Source organism: Amblyomma mixtum, chromosome 6 (assembly GCF_055824585.1).
Source record: "Amblyomma mixtum isolate Tamu chromosome 6, ASM5582458v1, whole genome shotgun sequence".
In the NCBI taxonomy this organism is placed as follows: domain Eukaryota; kingdom Metazoa; phylum Arthropoda; class Arachnida; order Ixodida; family Ixodidae; genus Amblyomma; species Amblyomma mixtum.
In genome coordinates this window covers 19,553,843-19,580,179 of record NC_143017.1, presented here as the reverse complement: position 1 = coordinate 19,580,179, position 26,337 = coordinate 19,553,843, and the positions used below count along the sequence as shown (strand labels likewise).

General features: G+C 52.6%; 1 protein-coding gene across 1 annotated transcript in view; it reads left to right on the top strand.

The window, feature by feature from the left end:
* The first annotated feature begins 7,475 nt into the window (after positions 1-7,475).
* LOC149338348 (uncharacterized) overlaps positions 7,476-26,337 on the top strand; it is a 31,237-nt gene continuing 12,375 nt past the window's right edge. Inside the window, exons 1-2 of the mRNA XM_089550732.1 lie at positions 7,476-7,628; positions 12,536-12,590. Coding sequence (XP_089406858.1) covers positions 7,476-7,628; positions 12,536-12,590 — 208 coding nt within the window. The remainder of the gene's footprint in view (positions 7,629-12,535; positions 12,591-26,337) is intronic.

The following is a 26,337-nucleotide window of genomic DNA, read 5'->3' as shown; positions in this document are numbered from 1 at the left end:
GCGCGTCTGATGAACCACGCATCACAACAACTGGCGACGAGGACGGGATAGAAGACGGCGTTCTTCAGTTTTGGAAGGGTGGTGGTGGTGAAAACATTGATTCAGAACAGGAGGTGTTTGGATCGGCCCGTAAGGGACCGATCCTTACAAACACTAGGTGGAGGTCCCTAGTTTGGGACCCCAGTGGCGGTAGCCGCCGCCCGGGCGCGCCCGACTAAGGCTTGTTGGGCCTGTAAGTCGTGGCAGCCGAGCAGGGTCGCCTCCCAGTCCTCCCGGGTTGGGTTGGGGATAGGGGGAATGGCCGGGTTGGAGGGGCAGGCCCACACCATGTGATAGGTGTCCGAAGACACCGCACCACAGTGCGGGCAGTTGCCGCTAAAGGAGGGGTCAAAATGTTTTAGTGCTGCCGGGCACAGCAATGTATTGGTGAAGAGGCGGAGAAGAAGCCGCTCATCCGCCTTCTTGAGGCCTTTACATGGGCTAGGGTAAAGGCGATGGCTATCTTGAAAGTAGGTTGCGATATTTTTGAACGTATAAACCGGATTAAAATCGGGTTCCTGATCAGGTGGGGAGGAGAAAACAGCCCGGTGAGAGAGCGCGCGGGCGGCTGCGTCTGCTGCCTCGTTTCCTGCCAACCCCTGATGAGCAGGGGCCCATATGAGGTGACGGTGTGCGGGGTCCTTATCCCGTATGCAATTTTGGTATATTCGATAGGCTAGGAAGGGAGTGCTGCCTTGTTCGACGTTCCGACAGGCCCCTTGCGAGTCGGTAATTATGTATTTTGAATTGGAATGTGAGGCCGCGAGAGCAATCGCGACCTCTTCTGCTTGTGTTGCACTGCGGGCTCTGAAAGTGAGGCCGTTAACTGTGTTGCTGTTGTGAACTACCGCGGCCGTGTACCATCCCCCGTGGTGAGGGCCGGAGGCGTCCACGTAGTATACACCTGTTTTGTTGCCATAATATCGGGCTAGCGCTTCCGCTCGTGCCAGGCGCCGACCATTATGGTCTTCATGTGACATGTTTGCTGGAAGAGGCCGCACGTGGAGGGCACGTCTCCACAGTTCCGGGATGCGAAACCTGTCTTCCATTGGAGGGGTGTGTTGTATATGGAGTCGAGCAAGAAGGCGGCGACCCGACTCCGTTAGCGACAAACGCGTGTACTGGTTTGTAAGGTGCGCCTCCCGGAGCTCCCGGAAAGTATTCACCACCCCAAGGGCCATAAGCCGGCTGTTCGAAGTAGTGATGGGGAGGTCAAGGGCACGTTTAACAATTTTGCGAAGGATGACCTCAAGGGCATCCTCCTCTTGTTTCCGTAGGTGGAAATAAGGAGTCGAATAGAGAATTCGACTAGTTACGAAGGCGTTTGCCAGCCGCAAGGCATCCTTACTTCGTAGCCCTCCGCGTTTGTTGGAAACCCGGCGGACCATGCGGCCCACCTGGTCCCCCACCTTACGGAGTTTAACCAATGTAGTGTCTGGCCGCCTGTGTTTGTGGATGTAGAGTCCGAGTACCCGTATCTCATCACTTTCGCGTATGGGACCACTCTCGAGAGAAAGAGATATTTTAGTTGTGCACTTCTGTGAGGGGCGGAGGTGCACAAATTCCGATTTTTGAGGGGAACATTGAAGACCGCAGCGGCGGGCGTAGCGGTCTACTATCGTCGCCGCTGTTTGCAGGCTGGTTTCAATATCCCCTGTGCTGCCCTGCGTGGCCCACAGAGTGATGTCATCGGCGTACAGGGCGTGCTGCACGCCGGCGACACCACTCAGCTGGGCCGGCAGGTGCATCATGGCCAGATTGAAGAGCAGCGGGGAAAGTACCGCGCCTTGAGGGGTTCCCCGCGTGCCGAGTAGGTAAGGACCATGGTCTCTATCTTGAATTCGAATGTAGGATTGACGATCCATTAAAAATTGGCTTATGTATCGAAATGTGTTGAGGCCACAGTCGGTGTGACTTAGGTTAGTGAGTATGATCTCATGTGTTACATTGTCAAATGCCCCTTTGAGATCCAAGGCGAGTACGACCCGGTCATTATGGGGGCATTCGAGGGGGTCAAGGACTTAACGATTGAGTTGCAGGAGGACATCCTGTGCGGATCTGTGTGGGCGGAATCCGAACATCGTGCTCGCAAAGACATGTTTGTATTCAAGATATGTAGATAACCGATCCCGCACCATCGTCTCCATTAGTTTGCCCACACATGAGGTGAGAGAGATGGGGCGGAGGTTATCTGTGTCAATTGGTTTGCCAGCTTTAGGAATAAAAGTGACCAAAGCCGTTTTCCATTCGATTGGCAGGGGGGTGTCCCCGCGCCAAATCGCATTGACGTATTCCAGGAGGGACTGGTATGCCAAGTCGGGCAGGTTCGTCAAAAGCTTGACGGTGACCTTATCCCGTCCTGGTGCAGTGCCCCGTTTGATTTTGGCGAGAGCCGCCCGCAGATAATGGAGCTGGAAAGGTTGATCCAGCTCCGTGTTCTCTCTGCCTGCATAAGAGTACGCAGATCCACGGGGGTCTTGGGCTGTACACAAATACTGGTCCCGAAGTTTCTGTGCCAGTTGAGTCGTGTTGCCAGGAAAAGCGTGCATGGCTCGCTGCAAATGTTTTTGTGTTTCGGTTCGTGTTTGGGTTGGGTCGATTAGGGCTCGAAAGAGACGCCACGTGTTTCGGCTGGACATTTGTCGCGCGGCCGTGTTGCATCTATCTACCCAGTTGGAGTCGGCGAGTTGGGCCGCGTACTCTGCCGCTTTCTGGGTAAGCTCGGCAATTCGAGCTTTAAGCTTTCTATAGTGTTTCTGGCGTCGCCAACGGTGGACGAGGCTGCGACGGGCTTCCCAGAGGTGTAGAAGGTGGTTATCCACGTCCGTGACCGCCTCTGAGAGCTGGATGTGTGTTTCATGCGAGGAAAGGTGTGCCAGCAGCTGTTGGGACCATGCTGTGTAGCCTTGCGCGGAAATGGGTGTATTATCAAGTGAGTTAAAATTTTGCCTGAATTTCGTCCAATCTGGGATACGGGCTTGTGTTCTAGGACGCTTGAGAGGGCGTGTGCGTAGTGTAGTGTTAATGATGCAGTGGTCGCTACCGAGGGTCTCCTCGGTGTTGAGCCAGTCTGCGTGTTGTATGTTGCGAGTGAAGGTTAAGTCCGGGCACGTATCCCGTGTCACGGAGTTTCCTAGCCGTGTTGGGTGGACGGGGTCCGTGTGGAGGGTGAGGCCCAACGTGGACGCAAGCTCCGCCAGCCTACGTCCGCGCGACTCCTGCTTGCGATACCCCCACAGCTGACTGGGAGCATTAAAGTCGCCCACAATCAGCAGGGGATCGCGGCCCGCTACTCTTAGCGCGCGGCTAAAGAGGTCCGCAAAAGTCACTCGCTTGAGTTTGGGAGCGCAGTACACGTTGAGTATATGCAACGGCGAGTCCCTGCGGCGGAGTGGTAGGATAGTCACCATTACATAGGAATACTCGAGCTTGAGGTCGAGATCCACTAGGTTGGCTGTGTAGTCTTTGTGAACGAGAAGACAAGACACGGGGTCCTGTTGGAACGTCGTGTAATTTGAAATTGTGGCGCCCAGGCCTGGCTCTTGGAGGGCAACCACGGCTGGTAAGGACCCGAAAGTTTCAAGGTAGAGGCGGAAATTGGCCCGCTTAGTGCGGTCCTTAAAGCCTCTACAGTTCCACTGTGTTATTGAAGTTGACATGGCCGAATTGGAGATGGCGGAACTCCTTTGATTAAGGTGTCTCGCCATGATTTAAAATTCTTGGGGGGAGGAGGAGGGATTGGCTGCCTCAGAGCCAGCTACTTGCGCCATCAAGGGGGTGATGATGGAAGGAGCGGGGCAGCTGTCCTCATTGTCCGAATCAATAATCAGACGGTTGAATTTTGAAGGACGGGATACGTCCCTAATGGGCCCCGTCCGACGGAGGAGGCGGGGTTGTCCAAGATGTGTTTTGATACTACCGCGGGGACGGCAGATTTGACCTTGGTCAAGATTTGGTCCATGGCGGTCTCGATCATAGATCGTAATTTAGAGGTTAAGCGCTCCTCCATCGCGGAGATGGCTGTCACGAGGGCAGGCGAGATCTCCGCGTCGCTCTCCATTGTGTCCGAGTTCTGCGGGCTCGGAGCGGCGGACGCCAATTTTGATTCTAAATTTTGAATTTTGTTGAGCAAAAGCTCATTCTGTGCCCGTAGCACGTCGATCTGTTTTTTGTATTCCGCGTCGAGTGCGGAGACGGTAACTGGGGACGCGGGGGAATGGGAGGAGGAGGAGGCGATCTCAGCCCAGCTGCTCACCTGTTGTTTGCCGTGTTGAGACGCTGATGCCCGGGCGCCGGCAGCGCCATTTGTCTTGAGCTCAGGGAAGTGGCCAGCGTCCCTGCCGCTGGGCGGTGACGGTGGGGGCGTAGTCTTGTTCCCGGGCGGTGACTTCAACGAGGATGATGATGATGACGTTTTGTTGTCGATGCCGTCAGCCCCACGCGGCGTTCCGCCACCGGCACCTGAATTGGGATGACTGGGCTGCCGGCCAGGTCGCTGTTTTCCAGGGAACTCGGAGCGCCTAGCCTTGCGGCCGGGCACCTTGAGCTGCCTGAATTTCCCCGTGCATTCCCGGGAGTTGGTGGCGTGGGCTTGCAAGTGTTTCCGAATTTCACTCGGTGAAGAAGACTATCGTCTTTGCAGCGTGCGGAGCCGGTGACTGTCGTCATGACTGGGGCCGAGGCAGCAGTGACGCACTTCGCTAGGCGACTGGGCCAACTGGAACCCTTCGACGAGTCCGCTAGCGATTGTGCTTCGTACGAAGAGCGGCTTACGTCGTTCCTGATTGTCAACGGAGTACCCGACGGCGACAAGGTACAGGCCGTTTTGAGCATTATCGGTCCGAAGACGTACGGGTTGTTGAAGTCATTAACTTCTCCAGACCTGCCTTCTACGAAAAGTTTCGATGTCCTCAAGAAAGTTTTGAGCGACCACCTGTCTCCGAAGCCGTCCGTCATTGGAGAACGGGCCAAGTTTCACCGGAGGTGTCAACGAGAAGGCGAGTCCATATCTAGTTATGTTGCCGAGCTTCGTAAACTGTCGCAAACGTGCGAGTTTGGAAGCGCCCTTGAAGAGTCCCTTCGGGACCGCTTCGTGTGTGGCCTGCTACGAGAAGACATTCAGCGAGTGTTTTTCACGGAAGATAGCAAGCTTACGTTCCCGAAAGCGGTGTAGAGGGCTCTTGCAATGGAAGCGGCTAAGAATAGTGCTGCTAAAGCACGCGGCACAGACGCCGCAGTCAGCGATGTGCACAAGATGCAGGCTGAGGCGCAGAAAACACGCAAAAGCTGTTTTCGCTGTGGTGCGCCAAAACACACGAGTGAAGCATGCCCTCACTTGGACGCCACCTGTTTCAGTTGCAACAAGAAAGGGCATATCCAGAGCCTGCAGACGCAGTGGTAAGACTTTCTTCAAGAAAAAGCAAATGAAACAGAATGTGAAGATGCTGACAGCTGTGTCTCGGAAAGCTTCGACCCTCAGTCTTAACGGCGTGTCGGCAGCTCAGTGCGACGCTGTCACCGTACAGATGACCATCAGCGGTGTCTTGGGAGCGGCTGTTTCCGTGATGTGAAAGACTCAGTTCCGTAAGCTCTTTCCTTCGGCTGTACTGGTGCCTACTACAGTTAAACTTCGTACCTACACAGGAGCACTGGTACAACCCCAAGGCGTCTCTTCGGTCAACGTGCAGCACTGCGACCATTCGGTAATTCTTCCACTCTACGTCGTAGACCACAAAGGACCACCTCTACTGGGCCGGGAGTGGCTCCGCGCCGTCCGGCTGGAGTGGGCGAAAATCTGGAACCTGAACAACATTACAAGGTCAGGCACTCCTACTCATATCAGCGTTCAAAAGAGTCTTGACGCATTGCTGGCGAAGTACCAACCTCTTTTCAAAGACGAGTTAGGCACGATAACAGAAGAACGCGCCGAACTTTTTCTTAAACCTGGTATGAAGCCGAGATTCCTTAAAGCCAGGAATGTTCCGTTCGCGTTGCAAAAAGCTTTCGACGCTGAGTTGGCCAAAATGGAACAACTGGGAATTATATCGCCGGTTATGACGTCAGAATACGCTACGCCGGTGGTACCCGTAATCAAGCAAGATGGTAGCATACGGATTTGCGGCGACTACAAGACGACCGCTAACCCGTGCCTTGACGTCGACCGTCACCCATTACCAAAGGTGGACGACCTGTTCACAGCCTTGTCGGGGGGTAAGCATTTCTCGAAGATTGATCTCAGCCGGGCCTATCAGCAAGTGGTCATGTCTGAGTCGTCAAAACAATACCTCACGTTAAATACGCAGAAAGGATTGTTTGCTGTTAATCGACTCGCGTTTGGAATTTCGTCCGCACCTGGGATTTTCCAAATAATAATTGACACCATGCTGAAGGGCTTGCACGGCGTTTGCTGCTACCTAGACGACATTCTGGTCACTGGTAAAAGTGACGAAGAGCATTTCACCAATCTCGAAGCTGTGTTAAAACGACTTCTTGAAAGAGGCGTTCGTGTCAAGAAAGAGAAGTGTTCGTTTTTCCAACAGGAACTTCGCTACCTCGGACACAGAATCAGCGCACAAGGCATCTCTGCAACGACGGAGAAGGTTGACGCACTCCTCAAGGCTCCAGCCCCTAACAGGCAGCAGCTGCAGTCGTTCCTGGGAGTCAATTTCTACGGCAAGTTCCTTCCTAACCTAGCAACGGTGGCACAACCATTTTTCAGGCTGCTACGTAAAAACGCCCCGTGGTGCTGGGATGAGCGTTGCCGGGAAGCGTTTATCAAGATAAAGAGCTTTCTAGCGTCTCCGCCGATTTTGGCGCACTACGACCCGTGCAAACCGTTGCAGCTATCATGCGACGCGTCGCACTATGGTTTAGGCCCGGTTCTTTCTCATGTTTCGGATGATGGCAGCACAAAGCCAATCGCTTTCGCATCGCGTACCTTGACCGATGCCGAGAAATACACCCAGCTTGAGAAAGAGGCCTTTGCAATAATATTTGGTGTTAAGAAGTTTCATTTCTACATTTTCAGTCGTTCGTTCACATTAGTCACCGAACATAAACCGCTTCAAATAATCTTGGGCCCAAAAACCGGTATTCCGACTATCACAGCAGCGCGTTTGCAGCGTTGGGCTGTGACGCTGTCAGCGTACCGGTATTCGCTTATCTTCAGAAAGTCAAGCGAGAACGCTGAAGCCGATTTCTGTTTGCGCCTGCCGCTATCAGTGGTGAAAGACGAAACACAAGAAAGAGAGGAAACTTGCAATCAATGCCAGTTTCAAGCCAGGACATTGCTCGAACAACAGCTCGGGACCCCTTGCTTTGTAGAGTGATAGATTTCGTAAACGTAGGGTGGCCGGAGTCTGTGACTGAAAGATTTGAAGCCTTTTTTTGACAGACGCAACGAGCTCACAGTTCACCAAGGCTGCATCATGTTCGGGATGCGAGTGATCGTGCCGGCAAAGTTGCGCAACTTGCTGCTGGACGAACTCCACGAGGGGCACCCAGGCATCGTGCGCAGCAAGCCAGTGGCACGCAGCTGCGTGTGGTGGCCGTCCATCGAGGCGGACCTCGAGCATCCTGTCAAGGCCTGCGTAAGTTGTCAAGAACAGCGTTCCGAGCCGTGTAAAGCGCCCTTGCATCCTTGGTCTTGGCCAACAGCACCATGGCTGCGCGTACATATAGATTTTGCTGGCCCCTTTTTGAACGCAATGTTTCTTGTGGTCGTGGACGCGCATTCCAAGTGGCCGGAAGTGTTTGTTATGCACTCGTCTACGTCGGGCGCTACAGTGGACAAACTGAGAGAGCTGTTTGCGCGGTTTGGTTTCCTAGAAGCCATGGTCACTGATAACGGCCCACAGTTTACTTCCAAAGAGTTCAAGCTTTTTGTAAAAGAATTGGGCTGTCGTCACGTGCTTACTGCACCGTATCATCCCAGCTCAAACGGGCTTGCAGAGCGTTTTATTCAGACACTTAAAAACGCTCTTCGTAAGTCTAGCGGAGCGGACACATTACATCTGAGGCTTCACAAGTTTTTGCTTACCTATCGCAACTCTCCCCATGCGACAACTGAGTCACCAGCAAAGTTGCTACTAGGACGACGGCTGCGAAATGGACTCGATGTTGTCAAGCCAGTGGTGGGAGGAAGGGTTGCATATAATCAGTTCAAGCAATCCGTTGCTCGCCCACGTCGTGATCGTGACATAGCAGTCGGTGACCAAGTGATGGCTCGCAATTATCGAGGCAGACCAAACTTGGTCTCTGGTGTTGTTGTGGGGCAGTCCGGCGCTTTGTCTTTTACCGTTCGTGCTACCGCACCCAGAGGCAGTTTCACCTGGCGTCGTCACAAGGACCAGCTGCTCGCGCGGATCACGGATCCGGACCGCGAGGCATCCAACCAGGAGGGAGACGAGTTCCTGGCGTTTCCACCAAGCGTCGATTCAGTGACATCCTCCGGCCTTACCACCAGTGGTCCTGCCGCTTCGCAAGCGTTTCCAGACGGCGGGTGCAAGACGCTACCCGAACAGAGACCGTCGACCACCGGACGGATATCAAGCTGGAGTTTAGCTTGTTAAATTAGCCAATATAAAAGGGGAGTGATGTGGTGTCCGGCTATCGCCGCCGCCGTCGCTAATGCGCATGCGCGCCAAATACTAATAAAAGGCGTGCGCCGTAACCTACGGGTGGGTTATTCTCGGCCAGCCACGCACCGACGAACATGTGGGAATATACGCCGCGTTCGCCCCTGGAAACTTGTCTGCTTCTTCGCATGAACGCGCGCTCATGAACGCGCGCGTCTGATGAACCACGCATCACAACAGAAGCAAATTCACAAAACTTAAATTCGTCGTCAACAGGTTAGATTTCCAAAAAAGCTGTTGCACATATCTTTTAGGTTCAACACGAAATGCTGAATCACAAATGTCATGAAAAGGCATCGCACGCAATTACTTTCAACGCTTGTGCATTTCCGAATTCAGCACGTCTTTTAATTACCTTTTAATTCACTGCCATTAGCATGCGTGTTTCTACTGAAAACTTAGAAATAGCAGCATTCGATTACTATTATATTTTGTACAATTTTAGTAGCGCGCATGTGCCCTGAGATATGCACGTCTAAAATTGCAGTCTAATCCGTATAATCACGCATGCAAGAATGCGGCACTAGCATGAAGCTCCACGCTGATGTGATGCAGTTGTTATGTGGGACACTGTATCTGGCAAGAATGTAGACTGACAGGCAACGGTGGTTACTTTTCGTTCTTGGCTAGCGAAACAGAAGAATGTTAGGGCGACGGGAGGTGAGCCCTGTTTGATTAAGCCATTGCTACTAGAGTGGGTGATAAGACCTGGTACCGCTTAAGACTTCGACTGCAGCCAAGTGTAGTGAGACAAACTGTTGGGCAAGACTGAAAAATAGTCCCCGTCACTTGCACTGCACTTTCTTTTCAAACCGATCGCCATAAGCAACAGCTGCATCACACCAGGGAAGAACTTCGTGCCGAGTGCCATGGTCTGGCATCCGTAATTAGACGGATTGGGCTGACATTTTAGGCGTCCATATCTCAGGGCACAGGCGTGTTACTACAAGTGTACAAAATAAAATAGTCATCAAGTGCTACTTCGGAGCAATGGCGCAAACAGGACAAGGGACCAAGAACGAGTAGACACGCACAGTGCTACTATCTCTAAGTTTACAATATAAACATGCATGCTAACTGCACTGAATAAAAATTTAATTAGTGTGTTTAGTTAATTACTTCTATTGCGATGACACTTATCCTATCAGTTTACGTTCGCCTGGACGCATATCCCATGGAGAATAACAAATTTTGTATAGTGCATCTATATATACATTACTTCTTCTATCGTACCCTACCAAAAACCTAACATGATGAAGAGATGGTACGACTGGCTGGCGGGCACTCATGCTCTGAGTGTGGACAGCAATGTTTTACTTAAGCTATCCTTTACAACGTGTTTGTCCCCGCCGCGGTGGCTCAGTGGTTACGGCGTTCGGCTACTGGCCCGAAAGACGCGGGTTCGACCCGAATTTCGGTTGAGGCGAAATTCTCCAGGCCCGTGTACTGTGCGATGTCAGTGCACGTTAAAGAACCCCAGGCGGTCGAAATTTCCGGAGCCCTTCACTACGGCGTCCCTCATAGCCTGGGTTGCTTTGGGACGCTAAACCCCAATGAAGCAACAATGTGTTTGTCAAGAATAGTACCTTACGTTTTGCGGCAAACAACTGGTTCGCTCTTTTCAGTGCTTTATAAAGAATAACGCACTTTGGAAGTGTTTAAAAACCATTCATTTTGGTTTGATTTCTACAAAATTAGGAGTAGTGCCTAATTTTGCCGTTACCGCTATTATGACATAAAAGTCAATAATGAGCTTGTAAGCACAGCACCTTAGTAGCATACAGGCCACCATACTTCTACAGAGTCACGACGATAACACAAATTAAGGGTTCGACGAAGTAAAATAAGCAAAGGTGAATGACGAAAAAGCCAAACATTGTACTGATAGGTAGCTGTGATTTCTAACTAGGGGGGAAGCTTGCAGACCAATAGGGAATGAAAGGCTAGGACTAGCAAAGAAGAGCACTTCTGGATGCGCTACCATTACTCACCGCCTTACCATTACTAAACTCACCTCAAGAATCGGACTTGCGTGCTCGCCAGAAAAATCGTAATAACTGGTTATACCGCCTAAGGGACGGACATACGAAACCCCCGTAGAAATCCGAATTCAGGGCAGACAGGTACCCCAGGGCCATACCATACCTTGAACAGGATGGAAAAAACGGAGGCACAATTAAGCGACTAAAAAAGGCCATAGCAGCCACCACGCAACTCATAAAAAGGGGGACTGGATGCGCACATGGGAGGTAGGCGGACACCCTTCACGTAGTGCACGTCTATACCCTCGGACAGGGTTAATTGGAGAGACATGGGAGAGGCCTTTGCCCTGCAGTGGGTGTAGTCAGGCTGATGATGATGATGATGATGATACCCTCAGTATACTTGGAGTATCGCGCTTCATTGGTTGAAGCAGGCGTATTTTCTTGGAAATTCTTCTGAACTCTGTCCGTTCGTTTCACCAACGCCAGCCCTACGCGTAAAAAATAACTTTGCATGCTGTGGAACTGACTGGAAGAATGAAAAATGAGCAGGGCACGACTTCATGAGCACTTGGCTTGCGAAGGCTGGCCGGTTGGCGTCGCACTCCCTCCTCAGTTTTTTTTTCCTCCATGCAAACAAATCCTGATGCGGCCATGGCTACAATTTTTACTCGAAACGGAGGCCGACAATAAGCCTCAACAAAAAACAAAATCAACTCATCATTTGTACTTATTAAATAATGTCTCCAGAAAGTTCGAAAGAATGAAAATATCTTCTTTTTTGCTGCTGCGTTGCAAATGTAATCATTTTCGCTTCGTTGCTTGCAACTTTGCTCATTTCTCAAAAAACAACGAACTCGAAAGTACGAGCAGTACGGCCAGTACGGGCTTCGTTCCTTCTCGGCTCCTTGTGTGGCTGCGAGTTTCGCTGACTTTGCTTTTTCGTAGATGCCGTTGGTTATTCTGATTTCGTTATTTTTCTCTCACCAGAGGTGGATGTAAAGTACAACGTGTTTTGTGGTTTAAAGCGACTCGGCGGCAGATTTAAGCACATATTTGTGAAAGGTAAGAGCGAGTTGCTGCGTTTTTGTTCTTCGCTGCTGTGGCTCAGTGGTTAAAGCGCTTGGTTACTGAGACGAACTAACCGGGTCCGAACCCAGTCGCGGCGGCTGCGTTTCGTTGAGGGCGAAACACTAAAGGCACTCGTGGGCTGTGCGATGTCAGTGCACGTTAAAGAGTTTAGGTGAAGAGGTGGGTGAATTGAAGTGACAGGAGCATCTATGCTTGTGCTCGTCGCACAATGCTAGCAGCAGTCCTGGTGAGGGAAGCTCTAGGGAACGAAGTTCTAAGGTGGTTTTGTGTAGTTTGCCGTTGTTTTGTATTGGGAGGCATAGAGCAGCCTGGGTTCCACAAGCCTCACCAGTGACTTCTTACAAAGGCATCAACAGCTTCGCATGCTATCGCATTGCCAATGCATAATGAATTTAGGTGGCCATGTGCTTCTGGCACAAAACGTATTTAAGCATGAAATGCTTTTAGCTCCCGTTGTCGGCAGTGTGCTGACGTCACGCCGAGACCGAGAGCCAACATCCGGGCACAGAATTCCACTCATCCGAGAGCATCCGGCACCATGCGAGATTTAACGAGATTCTATAAGAGAGAAGGCCGGGCTTCCGCGCCGTCCCCAAGGATGGCGCTGCGGTCCCACACTCACGCATGTAAAAGACCGGCAGCTGGGCCTTCAGCTCAAGAAGTTTCTCCCTTTGGCAGGCAGATGTATACACGCTCGCGGAGTATTCGAACGCGCTGCATATACATGCTTGTCAGGCCTGCGTCTCATCATGTCCGTGTACGCTTCTGCATCGTCCTGCATTTCAGTGCCGCCACCGTTACAGCTGCTTAAGCCAAGCAATGGAGTCTGATGAAAGGAGAGGTAGGAAGCGTCTTGCGGAAAGCGATCGCTTAGCGAGTGATACGCCACAGCAGAAGACTGCTCGCCGCTGCCGACAACGCCATGATTATGCGGCCGCTCCCGAAAGCGACAAGGCCGCCACGGTTCGCGGCTGCCTACCCAAGCCGGCACAATTGCAGGCGATCGTTTCGACGCAACAAGAAGAGTGTGGTGTGGTGTGGTGTGGTGTGGTGTGGTGTGGTGTGGTGAACACTATACCCATTTCAAGATTTTGACTTGTACCATTACGACCAATGTGTTATGCTCGTAAACATTTCATGCTTACTCTACTCTCGGTTAAGGGAGAGGCAGAGATTTTTATAAATTCTTCAGTAACATTCCGATCATGGGTGCCACAACACACTAAGGTTTCTTTTTTTCTTCGAAACACAACTTTCAATTCCTTCTTTTGATGGCAGGGAGTTTTTTGGATGAGGTTGGTAGAATTTGTAATCTAGACACTTCTGGCTGCTTACAGCATTCTTTGAAAGATGTGCTTTCACAGACTTTAAAACAATAATCGCTAACTTCTTATTGATAACAACTTCCTTTAGTTCTTTTTGGTGAAGTACACAGGAAGTTTTTTTTTACTCACGATATCTTTAGTGAGCACAGTTGCAAATATGAAATGCAGGGGTAAATGACGTCCTGGATGGGGATATCCTCATGCCTGTTCTGCTTCCTGCTGTGTGCAAAGTTGCACCGTAATAGAGTTTAGCAATCCTCAGCTGGGCCTGTAAACTTCACTAATGACTCCCCGTGTTATTTTCATGTCTTCGGTCTGCATGCGAAACCATAAATACTGCATTTTTATGAACAAGTTATACTTATGCTTTTTTAAGATAGCTGGGTGCTATATGTTATTTTTCACATGCCAGGAGTCCGCCTTTTCCAGTGCCCCAAGTACAAAAAAAAGAAGGGTCACGTTGATTTCACTGTTCAGGCACTTCCACGTAGAGCATGGACACGAAAAAGATTGGCTTTGTGGTGTTCAAGGGTGCTTAAAAAGGTATGGTGCTTATGGAGCCTACAGGAAGCATGCCGCAAGTTTCGATGGCGGAAAATTTGTACAAGACACTGAAGGTAGAAAGAGTCAGCGCAACGTGCGGCAGTCATGGACAGCAACTTAATAGCTTTGCAGGAACGTCGTTGGGTGAAGATGCTGACACCTTGGATGGGACTGGCAGCTGCACCCACAGAACACTTAGTTGCAAGAGGGACTTCGTCAAGCAATTTGATCTTTATCAGCTGATATGGAAGGAAGGGATCGATTGCCAAGCTCGACTGTGAAACAAATTTCAAGTGACGCTGTTTTGTACATGGATGCCTTAGTTGAGCATTGTGGGTTGTCTTCAAATGAGGTTGGAGTCATTGTTGAGCCATTCGTTGAGAATTACCTTGGGAAGCTGCTAAGTCAATATGAAAGACAGAGTATTGGAAGTGCTGCCTGCCACTTGTAGATCCAAAAAATATTTGTTTAGGCAATGACAGTAGAGGGGAAAAACAAATATTTTGCTATTTTTCTTTGATAAAGGTTTCAGAGAAATCACAGTAGGACTTCTGTGGCGCGAAAAGGTCTCTAAATGCGCCAAATTCAGGCTAATTCCTGGTTAGCATCTTTGATGCAGGAGCTTTTAAAAAATCGCGTGTACATCCAGGGTGATCCAAGGCAGCTTTGTTTGCAGCTGTACATGGATTAATTTGAGATGCCCTTTCCAGCAGAAGTGATAAACAAAAGTTGACGGCAGTATATTACAAATTGCTAAATACTTCTATGGACACATCGCTACTTTCATCCATTCATTTCAGATTACTGGCTAAGGAAAACCTTGTTACCAAGCATGGCTTGAAGAAAATACTTGAATCGCTTGTAAAAGATGAACAACGACTTAAACAGATGGATTTACTGTAAATGGGAAAGTCGTAAATTGTTCGTGCTCATTATTACAGGCGATAATCTGTCGTTAGGTCGACTAGGTGGATTCTGATACAGTTTCAATCATGCAAAAATATTCTGTCACTGCATGGCATTGCACCGCGAGATTGGCATCAAACACAGATCATTTGACTTTCAAGAACCAATACCATCATTGAATAATTACCGCCTAAGTTTGCCCTCTCTGGTGTCAGCTGCTTGACCTTCTATGCTGTACGATCTGAATATGCCGTTCGCATTTTGTGGTTTCGAACCAACTCAACACTTATCGCAGGACTTAATGCGCGACCTACACGAAGGAGTTATACCTCCCTTGTTGAAAGAAGTTATCCCCTTATTTATTAAGGATGGAACTTTCACATTGGAATTGTTAAACAGTGCCGTTGTGTCGTATGAGTACTGTAATGAGGACAAGTCAAACCAGAACGACTTTCGGCAAAAGAGTTCAGAAAAAATGGGACAATTAAGTGCCTCACAGCTATGTTTATTTCGCCCCTTGTCCTGGTATGTAGGGGAGTTGTATACCACGAGCCAAAAAGGGGTGCAAACTGTACCAACGTATTCACAAAGATTGTCACATGCTTTTCTGTAGATTTCATTTATCGACGCCAGCCATTAAGCAACTGACACTGTCCATGCTCCACTTCGAATATTGGGACCGTACTCACGTCTATACGGATGGATCAGTAACCTCTACTAGTTCTGCTTGCGCTGTGGTCGTTCCTGCGCGACAGACTCAAATTCACCAACAAATTTCGCATCGGACTACCTCTACTGGAGCAGAGTTGGCCGCACTTCTTGCGGCGGTACAGTATATCTCACAACAATCACCTCAAAAATGGGCTGTTTTCTGTGATTCAAAGGCTGCCCTACAATGTCTTCAATCTGCCTTGAGACATAGCGACCATGAACAACTTATAGCGGAGATATGATATCTGCATCACCAGGCAATCGAACAAGAGCATGAAATCATCTTCCAGTGGGTACCAGGCCATAGCGGCATTGTTGGTAACGCCTTGGCTGACGATGCTGCTCGATCGGCTCACGAGACAACCAACACTGTCCGCATATCACTGACAAGAGCTGACGCAGCAAGGCACCTTCAACTGCTCGCCTGAAACCTGACTGTAACGTCGTGGTCTGCCCCTGGAGGTTGGACACCCCGCTCGCATCACTTCAACCTCTTGCTCCAACATCATATACCATTCGGCCTCCCCCGCAGTGATACTACGCTGTTGTGCCGCCTGTGGCTGGGAGTGGCGTTCACAAACGCCTATTCCCATCTCATCTCAATGGCTGACTCTCCTGCGTGTGGCCAGTGTGGTTGTGACGAGACGATCAGCCACCTCCTCTGTGACTGCCCTCGTTTTGAGCGAGAGCGCAGTTGCCTAGTTGCTTCTCTGCTCCGCTTGGACTCGCGTCCTTTAACAGAGTCTAACGTTCTGGGGCCTCGGACACAACCTTCCAGACAACGGAAAGCGGTGAAAGCGCTCCTGAATTTCCTAAGGGACTCGGGGTTGCATTCGCGCCTATAATCATTAAGTGTTCAGTGCGCGCCCTCTGTCCCTGTGACATAGTGGTCGCTGGTCACTTAGAAGACTCATTTCCTTGCCGCTCTTTTTCCTTTCTTCCCCTTTGTTCCCCTCCCCAAGTGTAGGTTAGCCAACTGGGCATCGCCTGGTTAACCTCCCTGCCTTTCCGTCCTTTTCTCTCTCTCTCTCTCTCTCTCAAAGAGGTGTTTCGAAAAATACATGCACCTTGCAAATTTCACTTTCTGAGAACGTATTTTCTAAACAAGTAGTAAGTACCACAATGTAATTGCTTGTTTTAATTTTTCTTTGCGTAAATGCAAACTTTTTGTTTCGTTTTTCTCCTTGATAATGTGGTATTGCGATGTATTTATAACTCTAATTTAAAAGATGGTTTGTATTCTACGGTTTGCGTTTATCGCTTTTCTGCTGCCCTCATTTTCAACCAAACTGAATGATACCTGCTGATATCGAATCACCACTGCCATGAACAAAGCTCAATGGCCTGGTCGAGCTGTAGACTCAGATTTTAGTTCTTCACGCTTTCTAGAATGTAATATTTCGGAAGAAATGAAGAATTGAATTCAAATATCCGAAGTACTGCTGATGTATGGAACAATTGTTCGGGTTTTGTCGATGCGTGTCGAAGCCAAACATCAGTAATTCAGGAACCTTGCGAGAAAGCTGCGAAACATGAAAAGTATTGCATCCACTCTGGCAAATCGGGACCGTGCACATGGAATATATCTACAGTGTAGCGAAAACACCGGCATTGTAAAGGGGCCTGTGGCTCAGTTGAATCCGGGTCGTCCGACAACAGTCCTGGACAACCGATCGCTCAGCAAGCGAGCTACAGGCCGGCAGGTCGTCGTGCTCCCTCACTACTAAAACTGAGCGCGGCTTCCGAGCTACAATTACCTCAGGGTGGAAAAGGAGGCATCCTGTTGACATGAGGAACTCGTATAAGAGGCGTATCATAACACAGTTTGAGGTGGCCCACGCGCACTATTTCACGGCCATGATAGCGTGCGTCCTGGGGCAACGAAAGCAGTTCAGTAAAGTAATTCACCGGAGAAGTCTGGCAGATGGCAGGGTACAGGCCTTGGTACTTCGAAACGAGTTTCGTGGAGAGGCCGGGACAACTGGACAGAACGCAAAGCCACACGAGTGAGTCTGGAGTATACGACGGAAAAGGACGGGTAAGGTCTTGAAGATGCTTCTGGTGATTCTGATGCTGTCTAGTGAGAGATCGCACAAACTGGCGGCATTCTTCAGCATATGTGGCTGCTTGAGAAAGAATCACGGGCTCAGACACATTAGGGCGACACGGGAGCACGGTATGCATTGTGCTAGTGGGCTCGCGGACATACAGAAAAACTAAGAAGCCACTTTGTACTCTGTGAGGCAGAATTGTAAGCTTAATTCGGTCTCAATCTGTGTGGCCGGATGCAGCGTACATGGCCAGCATATTGCTCAAGGTGCCGTTGAAACGTTCAGTAATGCCATTCGTTTGAGGGTGGTAGGCCGTTGTAGATCGGCGAACGATGCGGCATTGTCGAAGGAGTGCTTCGACGGTGTCTCAGAGGAAGACACGGCGCCGTTCGCTCAGAATTTCCTTAGGGTAACCATGGCGCAGACGGAGATGATGCAGAATGAAGGAGGCAACGTCTTCCGCAGACGCGGATGTCAAGGATGAGGTTTCTACGCAGCGGGTGAGGTGATCTACCGCCATGATGACCCGGAGGTGGCCAGCCGTAGTGATGGGAAGGGGACCGTGGAGATCAATTCCGACGCGGTCGAATGGGCGCGTGGGGCAGGACAAGGACTGCAGCGGAGCGGGAGAACGGCGAGGAGGGGTTATGAGACGTTGACACTCTGGGCAGGAGCAGATGTACTGGCAGATGAAGCGGTACATTCCCCGCCAGTAGATGCCGAGGAATGACAAGGAGCCATTTCTGCCCATCGGGAAGGTAGTTGGGGTAGTAAAGCAGGCCATCACGTGTAGCAGAGGGGCGGGCTTGACGGCGGAGAGTCCGGGTCGCCGGACGTGCAGAGGGTTTAGATAGGAAAGTGCGGAAGGATGCGATCCAGGGGTCCCGGCGTTGTTCAAAAGGCATGTCGGTGATGTTATAAGAAGAGGAGTCACTGGTGCCCAGAGATGTGGAGGCGGAGTCACAGGAAAAAGGCGAGCGGGATAGGGCGTCGGCATCAGAATGCATACGGCCACAGCGATAGACGACTTCAAAGTCATATTCTTGTAAACGCAGCGCCCAACGAGCAAGACGACCAGAGGGTCTTTGAGGGAACACAACGAGCAGAGGAAATGGTGATCAGGTGCAGCAAGGAATGGGTCGCCATATATGTAAGGTCGCAACTTTCCAATAGCCCACGTGATCGCCAAGTACTCTTTTTCCATCACGGAATAATTTTTTTCGGCTTTGGTCAAAGTGCGACTGGCCTACGCAACATGTTCGGGGTTACCGGATTTCCGTTGGCCAAGAACAGCGCCGGGGCCCTAGCCGCTGGCATCAGTGTGAATTTTCGTGCGTGTACAGGGGTCAAAATGGCGAAGGATCGGTGGGGACACCAGAAGGCCCCGAAGCGTGGAGAAAGCGGCGTCACAGGCAGGTGTCCAAGAAGAGAGGTTGGGGCCGCCGGCAAGCAGTTCAGTCAGAGGAGAAAGGATGGAAGTGAAATTCTGGACGAAGCGGCGGAAATAAGGAAATAGGCGTATAAATCTATGCAGCTCTTTAAGGGAAATGGGTCGTGGGAACTCGGCGACAGCGCGCAGTTTGGTAGGATCGGAAAGAACAACTTCTTTAGAGACAAAGTGGCCCAAGATGGTACGCCGCCGGGAAGCGAAGAATGACGACGGACGTGCGGCCCAGTGATGCTTGCGGGAAGTCGAAGGACTTACGGAAACGCTGAAGTAATTTGTCGAGCTGATCGCATTGGGCTGGCGAAAGGCTGGCATCAATAGAGCGTGGAAAAAACAGAAAAGGAGTCTTGGATTGGCGCCGCAGCAGGCAAATCGAGAGCAGTTATCTGCAGAGAGGCGAGCTCGTCAGAACGTGTCCTACACATTCACCACGCAGAAGCGTTGACGGACGAGAAAAAGGGTTTGTGACGTAAATTGCGCTGTGGCCATCGCAGATAGTCATAAGGGCGAAAGGAAGGAGGAAGAAGTTGCGACGGGCAGCACGAGCCGGATTGGAGAGTACAGTTGAATCAGACAAGCAGGCGCATGACCAGGGCGGCAGAGCAGGCAGGGATGTCAGTATCGGCAGTAACAAGCATTTTACCGGCACGGACAGATGTATCGCACGGGGGGGGGGGGGGGGGGGAGGAGACAAAGTGGAGACAGTTCAATGCCGGCACGGGCACAGTCAATGATCGCATGATGAAGTTAGAGAAAGTCAGAGAAAGAATGATGTCATGAGAGCAGCCGGACAGCACAAGAAACTCGGCGACGTACAAAATGTCCCATATATCGAGGCGAGGTGTGCATGCCGCCATAGGTTGGATACGGTGCGAGTTGGCAGTGCGGAGAGAAAAGCTCGATGCCATCATGTTAGTTAGTTTGCGGCAAAGGTTGGTGCTAGTGACATGAGTGAAACAGCGCGAAAGAAGAAGCCCGAAGGCGAAACGAAGAAGGGACAGGAAAGAGCGCTGTTTCGCTGTTCAGCGAGCGCTGTTCAGAGCTCTTTACTGTCCCTTCTTCGTTTTGCCTTCGGGCTTTTTCTCTCGCGCTGTTTTATTCATGTCACAATTGTGGGAATCCTGGCTTTCCGCCGTCGCCTTTGCGCGGCTGTGCCGGCCTCCCGCCTTGTTTCTCCTCTTTCCCTTGCTCCCGCCTCAGGCGGTGGAGAGGCGGCTGGGTGACTAATCACTGTCATTTATTTTATCTATTTAAATACCCTAAATAAATAAAATAAATGACAGTGATTAGTCACCCAGCCGCCTCTCCACCGCCTGAGGCGGGAGCAAGGGACAGAGGAATCCTGGCTTTCCGCCGTCGCCTTTGCGCGGCTGTGCCGGCCTCCCGCGTTGTTTCTCCTCTTTCCCTTGCTCCCGCCTCAGGCGGTGGAGAGGCGGCTGGGTGACTAATCACTGTCATTTAGCCACAGCTCCGCCCCGGCTCCCCAAGGGCCTTTGCCATTGGCGCCTTTTGGCGGGAATTCGGGACCCGCTTTGGGCGGCCGCGCGCCGCGCGACCGTCCGACCGGGGTCCAGAGAGAGGGATCCCTCCGAGACAGCGTAAGGTGCGTACTACTGTTTGTCCCTGCTGGCCTTTGCCGCTCGGACCAGTGCATATACTCGAGCTCGCCCGCACGTGTCCTCTGACCTGCAGCGGCTCGAGCCTGTCCAGCGGGGTCCAGCGACCTCCGACAGGCGTACCTTGCGTTTATTGCCCACTCTCTCTCGCAACCGGCCCAACGGTCGACACGGGAGAGAGATCACAGCACTGCCGCGGGGACATTCTCCTGCAGCGGCGTGCTAGCGGCGCACATTGCTCGAGTCGCTTCGTGCGCGCAGCGGAGCCTTGCTCCTCGCGCGCCCCCGGGACGGGGTGACTATTGAGTGTGTGTGTACCAGCTGGAGGACGACGTCAATAAACGTCTCCTTTGTGAACTTGGAGGCCTATTTCTTTGCGGCGAATCGCTCTCCTCCCAGCGGAGGTTGAGTGCACCGCATCGGTGTCCCAGTGTGTGTGTGGTGACGGCTGATCGGGGCCCTTGGCTCGCGCGAAGCTCGAACCCGCGGTGGGTGGTGGCCTGTGTCCACTTAGAAACCCACAACTGGCGCCCAACGTGCTAAGTCATTGGCGCTTACGCCTTTGATGGCACATTAGCCGAGCAGGTCGCCTTGACGATCACGCTTGCGCATCATGTCTAACACCCCCAGCGGGGCACTCGGCAGCTACATGTCGGCTCCCTACGGAGTTGTAGCGTCGTTTTATCCGCTGGCTGCTGTTCCTACGAATAGCTAGACACCGTGGTGGGCCGCGGCCCCCATTGGGGTTTACGGCGACACAGCCCAAAATGTCGACCACGCGGCTCCCATTGGAGCTGTACCCGGAGCACCCTGCGGTGCATCCGCTGGTCACATGCCTCAGCTGTGCACGCTTTCCGCCCAGTGCGAAAGCAGTTCGTGTCACGCTGCCGCAACCGGCAGTTTCGAACAGCAGGAGCCGTGCCCCGCGAGCAGTCAATTCTGCTCTGGGAACGGCGAGGCGCTGGCCCGGCTCCCTGTGGAAACCACGCCGCTCAGCGAACTAGGAGCCTTGCCTCCCTCGTTCGTTCAGCCCGCCCAAGCCTCCACTGAGGCAGGGGTGAAGTCGCTGAGGCCGGGGCTCCATTGAGCCAGATGCGGAGAAACTTCGAGCCATACTCGAATTTCCCGCGCCCAAGGACGTACGCGGCCTGCGCCGTTGTGTGGGAATGGCCAACTTTTATCGTCCTGTGCCCGCGTGCAGGCACCCTTGACCTAGCTCTTGGGAAAGACTGCCGCGTGGCGATGGGAGCCCGAGCAAGAGCGATCCTTTCGCCTCCTGTCTAGTGCCATTGCCGAGACAGCGCAGCTCAGGCTACCCGACCTGACCAGACAGTTCGTAGTCCAGACTGACGCGAGTGATCTGGGTTTAGGAGCAGTTCTCCTACAGGAATTCGATGGCGTGCTGCAACCGCTGGCCTTTGCCAGCCGCTTCTTGCTGCCCTCGGAGAGGAATTGTTCCGTGACCGAGAAGGAGTGCCTCGCCATCGTGTTTGCACTGCGCAAATTCGATGTCTACCTTGATGGAACGCAATTCGTGGTGCAGACAGACCACAGTGCGCTCAGTTGGCTGATGCGACTCCGCGAGCCTGAGGGTCGGCTGGCGCGCTGGGCTCTCCTGATACAGCATTACGACTTTTCCGTGCAGTATCGAAAGGGGAGTACGAACGTGGTAGCTGACGCGCTATCCCGTGCCCCACTCTCCAGCGGCGCCTTGACGCCTGTAGGCGGAGGGGGCGAAACAGCGGACGAGCCGCCGGGCGGCAAGGAGGGGGAGCCCGCAAACGGGTTAACCCATTCCGCTAACCAGGCAAGCAGCGCTTCGCAAAGCGGACGAGAGGCAAAGCTCCTCGTGAGCGCCTCGGAGTTGCCGACGCGAACGGAAATTTTGGCTGCAAACCTGAGTGGGGACGAGACCAGGCTCCCCTCTATGATGACTGGAATCGTTTTCAGCCCTAAAGAGCTACTGAAAGCCCAGAAAAATGACCCCTTTTGTCGCGAGGTGAGCGACGGTCTCAGGGAGACGGAGCGCCGTGACGCTACTGGTATTGTAGCGGGCGCAGGGGGGCAGAAGCCAGCGTGTGTCGCGGCGAACCCCGGGGAGTCATATTTGCTGGACCATGACGGGCTCGTGCTGCAATGCATAGCCACCGATGGCGAGTCCATCGACCCGTTCAAGGTGGTTATCCCCAAAAGTCTGAGAGGTGCACTGTTGAGATTCTCTCATGACGAACCACTGGCCGGTCATCTGAGTTGCTCCAAAGTTTTTGCAAAACTGAGTCATTCGGTGACGTGGCCTGGCATGAAGCGTGACATTTTCCGCTATTGCCGTTCCTGCCATGTCTGTCAAGCGGTGAAGTCACGGGGCGGCAAGCCGCCGGGAATGATGAAACCGATTGACAGTGTGCGTCCGTGGCAGATGGCCACCTGCGATTTGATGGGGCCTTTCCCCAGGAGCAAGCAGGGGTTCATAGACCTGAAGGCCTACGCGTCACGGTCTGACGAGCTTGCGCCGGTACCCATTGGTATCAAAGGCAAGCGCAAAGGCACAACTGGTGCTGCGGAACGCAAGCGTACCGAGCACCGGTACAATCTGAGGCGACGGTCACCGGTGTTATTGATGCCGGACGGCGGACTTTTCCGCAACCGAAGGCACGCAGCCTCAGCTAGCTGGCGTGCTTTCTCGTCAGGCCCTACCCAGGCGAAGCACGGTGTGTTTTTTTTTTGTTGTTGTTGTTTTGGCAGCATGATCAGTTCCAGCCTTGTGTGTTTATCTGTTTATTTATTTGTTCGCTTGAGTCAGTTTTCTAGCCACTTTCGTTTCCCCGCTTGCTCGTCTGTTTTTGTTCTAACGTACCGAGATGTACATAGGCAAACTTCAGCCCGCTCGTGCTTGCTCTTATCTGCTAGAAGGAATGGATTAGGTGTCGTTTGTACAGCGCGCCTTTTCTCATTTCCGGCCCGACTGTGGGTGGTTGGCTCGTTAAGGAGCCGTGTGTCGCGGTGCGCGAGTTCTGTGCGGCCCGTATGGAGGGGAAGTTGGCGGGGCTTTTGGGGCGATGGGGGGCGGAAAGTGCACCCTTTGACCCTCGTCGCGGCGCCTCTGGACGCTTCTGATGAGGGGATCGTTGTCGCCGACCGGTGTCCGCGCACGTGCCGGTGTACGTGTGTTTGTGTTTGTGGCTGTGTGCGCACGTAACCATGAGCCAAGGCGACGCCTGTGAGTTGTGCCGTTGTGTGCTTCTGCGTGAGCGCGAGGATGAGAAGGACCCCTCGCTGTGGCCAAGATTACACATCAGGACGCCACCGAACGTCCTCGCCCGTTTCAGCCGGCGTGAGGGGGGGTGTACTAACTGTCTTGTGCCTGAACGTGATGTCGTGCCCAAGGGCGCGAGGTTAGTGCTCTGCCGCGGCCCCGCCGTCATCAACGGAAAGAAGACCGCCATCAGTCGTCGGCCCTCCCAACCCGTTCAACTTGAAGCCTGCGAGCGGTGAGTCGCCGACCGGCCCATTGGGCCGCGCCATCGAACTTTGAGGCTGACATCCACCTGTCACATAGTTGTACAGTTGAATTCACATCGCCTTGTGTACCGTGTATATAATCTGCAAGCTGTTTTGATTTACTGAAGCGTATGCAAGTGTTGTTTGCCTTGTTTTCCCTTTGTTTTCTTACGTTGTTCTGTCTGGAACTGAAGTGTAGCTAGTTTTTTTTGTGTGTATTCGTTTCTTTATTTTGGAACTGAAGTGTAGCTTATTTTTTGTGTATTGATTTATTTATTGTGGCCGCGTGCTTTGCCGATGGGTAGGAGGGCATTTAAGGAGAGGGGGATGTGGGAATCCTGGCTTTCCGCCGTCGCCTTTGCGCGGCTGTGCCGGCCTCCCGCGTTGTTTCTCCTCTTTCCCTTGCTCCCGCCTCAGGCGGTGGAGAGGCGGCTGGGTGACTAATCACTGTCATTTAGCCACAGCTCCGCCCCGGCTCCCCAAGGGCTTTTGCCATTGGCGCCTTTTGGCGGGAATTCGGGACCCGCTTTGGGCGGCCGCGCGCCGCGCGACCGTCCGAGCGGGGCCCAGAGAGAGGGATCCCTCCGAGACAGCGTAAGGTGCGTACTACTGTTTTTCCCTGCCGGCCTTTGCCGCTCGGACCAGTGCATATACTCGAGCTCGCCCGCACGTGTCCTCTGACCTGCAGCGGCTCGAGCCTGTCCAGCGGGGTCCAGCGACCTCCGACAGGCGTACCTTGCGTTTATTGCCCATTCTCTTTAGCAACCGGTCCAACGGTCGACACGGGAGAGAGATCACAGCACTGCCGCGGGGACATTCTCCTGCAGCGGTGTGCTAGCGGCGCACATTGCTCGAGTCGCTTCGTGCGCGCAGCGGAGCCTTGCTCCTCGCGCGCCCCCGGGACGGGGTGACTATTGAGTGTGTGTGTACCAGCTGGAGGACGACGTGAATAAACGTCTCCTTTGTGAACTTGGAGGCCTATTTCTTTGCGGCGAATCGCTCTCCTCCCAGCGGAGGTTGAGTGCACCGCATCGGTGTCCCAGTGTGTGTGTGGTGACGGCTGATCGGGGCCCTTGGCTCGCGCGAAGCTCGAACCCGCGGTGGGTGGTGGCCTGTGTCCACTTAGAAACCCACACAATAAACCAACCAGCCCAGCAAAAAGGTCGGCACTAGTAACAGAGACACAGCACCAGTGTCCATAACGGCGAAAACGGCGACACCATCCACGAACACTTCGACAACATCGGCGGCGGGGGAAGAAGGAGGAATTTGGCTTATGGAACCACAGTTCTTGCCTCTGGAACTGCGGCCGTTAGTTTTCGTCCGGGCGGGAAGGGGAGCGATGGTGCATGGGTGAGAGAGATCGGCGACGGGTAGTAAGCGATCGGCGTGAAGAGTAGTTAGGGAGATCAAGATGGGAAGAATCCGTCGAGGAGCCGGAGGAAAGAGGTGGCGAACGAGGCGTATGGTGGTAGCAGAGCAGGCGTGCACCATCACAGAAACTCGACACGTTTTGGCGACAGAGCCATGCAACATGGCTGGGAAAGCAACAGGCACAGCAGATGGGGTGATTGTCTGGGGTGCGCCATGGGTTCATGACGGCACGGCGAGGCGCCGGGTAACTACGGGGAGGTGCCTGCGGTGGTGACGGAGGCGCGACGGATGGGTCGGATACGTAAGCGTCGGGGCGCCTTGGTCTGGCGTCAACAACGGCGTAGGTGGGTGGAGCGGTCACGGGCGAAAGCCGAGGTCTGGAGGGCAAAACATCGGCTACCTGCTCCTGGATGGCGCGCTGAAGCGTGGGATCGAGGGATGATGGCGCAGAGTCACATACACTGCCAGAAGTGACAGCGGGTCACCTCGTCCCGTGTAAATGACTTCATCTCGGGCAGCAGTGACGTAAGGGTCAGAAGCGAGACCGCAAACCACCGGCGCAGGAAGCAACTCGTCATGCACGCCGGAACGGCGCGTAGAAGCACACTGTTTCTTCAGGATATCATAACTTTGGCAAAGTTCACTGTTTGCGCGCGACCAACTTTTGATAGCCTTCGAGATACCCTCCAGTATTTTAATTTTATCAGTCTCTGGCATCGATGAGTTGAGGCGCTTGCATAGGTCGACAACATCCGTGATGTAAATCATATTGTGGAACAGCGCAAAACGGACAAATGACCAAGGAAAGAAAAGAAAAGACAACACGGGCGCTTTGTAGTCTTTTCGTTTCTTTCCTTGGTCCTTTGTCCGTTTTGCGCTGGTCCACAATATGAATTACTTCCAACTTGCCCAGCAAAACGTTTTGCTAAATCCTCGATGTAACTCGTGAAAGTTTAGTTCGGGTGCTGAGCGCGAGCGTGGAGGCGTTGTACGGTGCGCAGTTTCCGCACAGGGGCGCGGCCGAATACCTCCGAGAAACTGGTCTTGAAGGGACACCGGGTAGGCAAGTCGGCCTCGTGGTTGCGAAATGACAAATTAGCCACGTCGGATAGGCAGA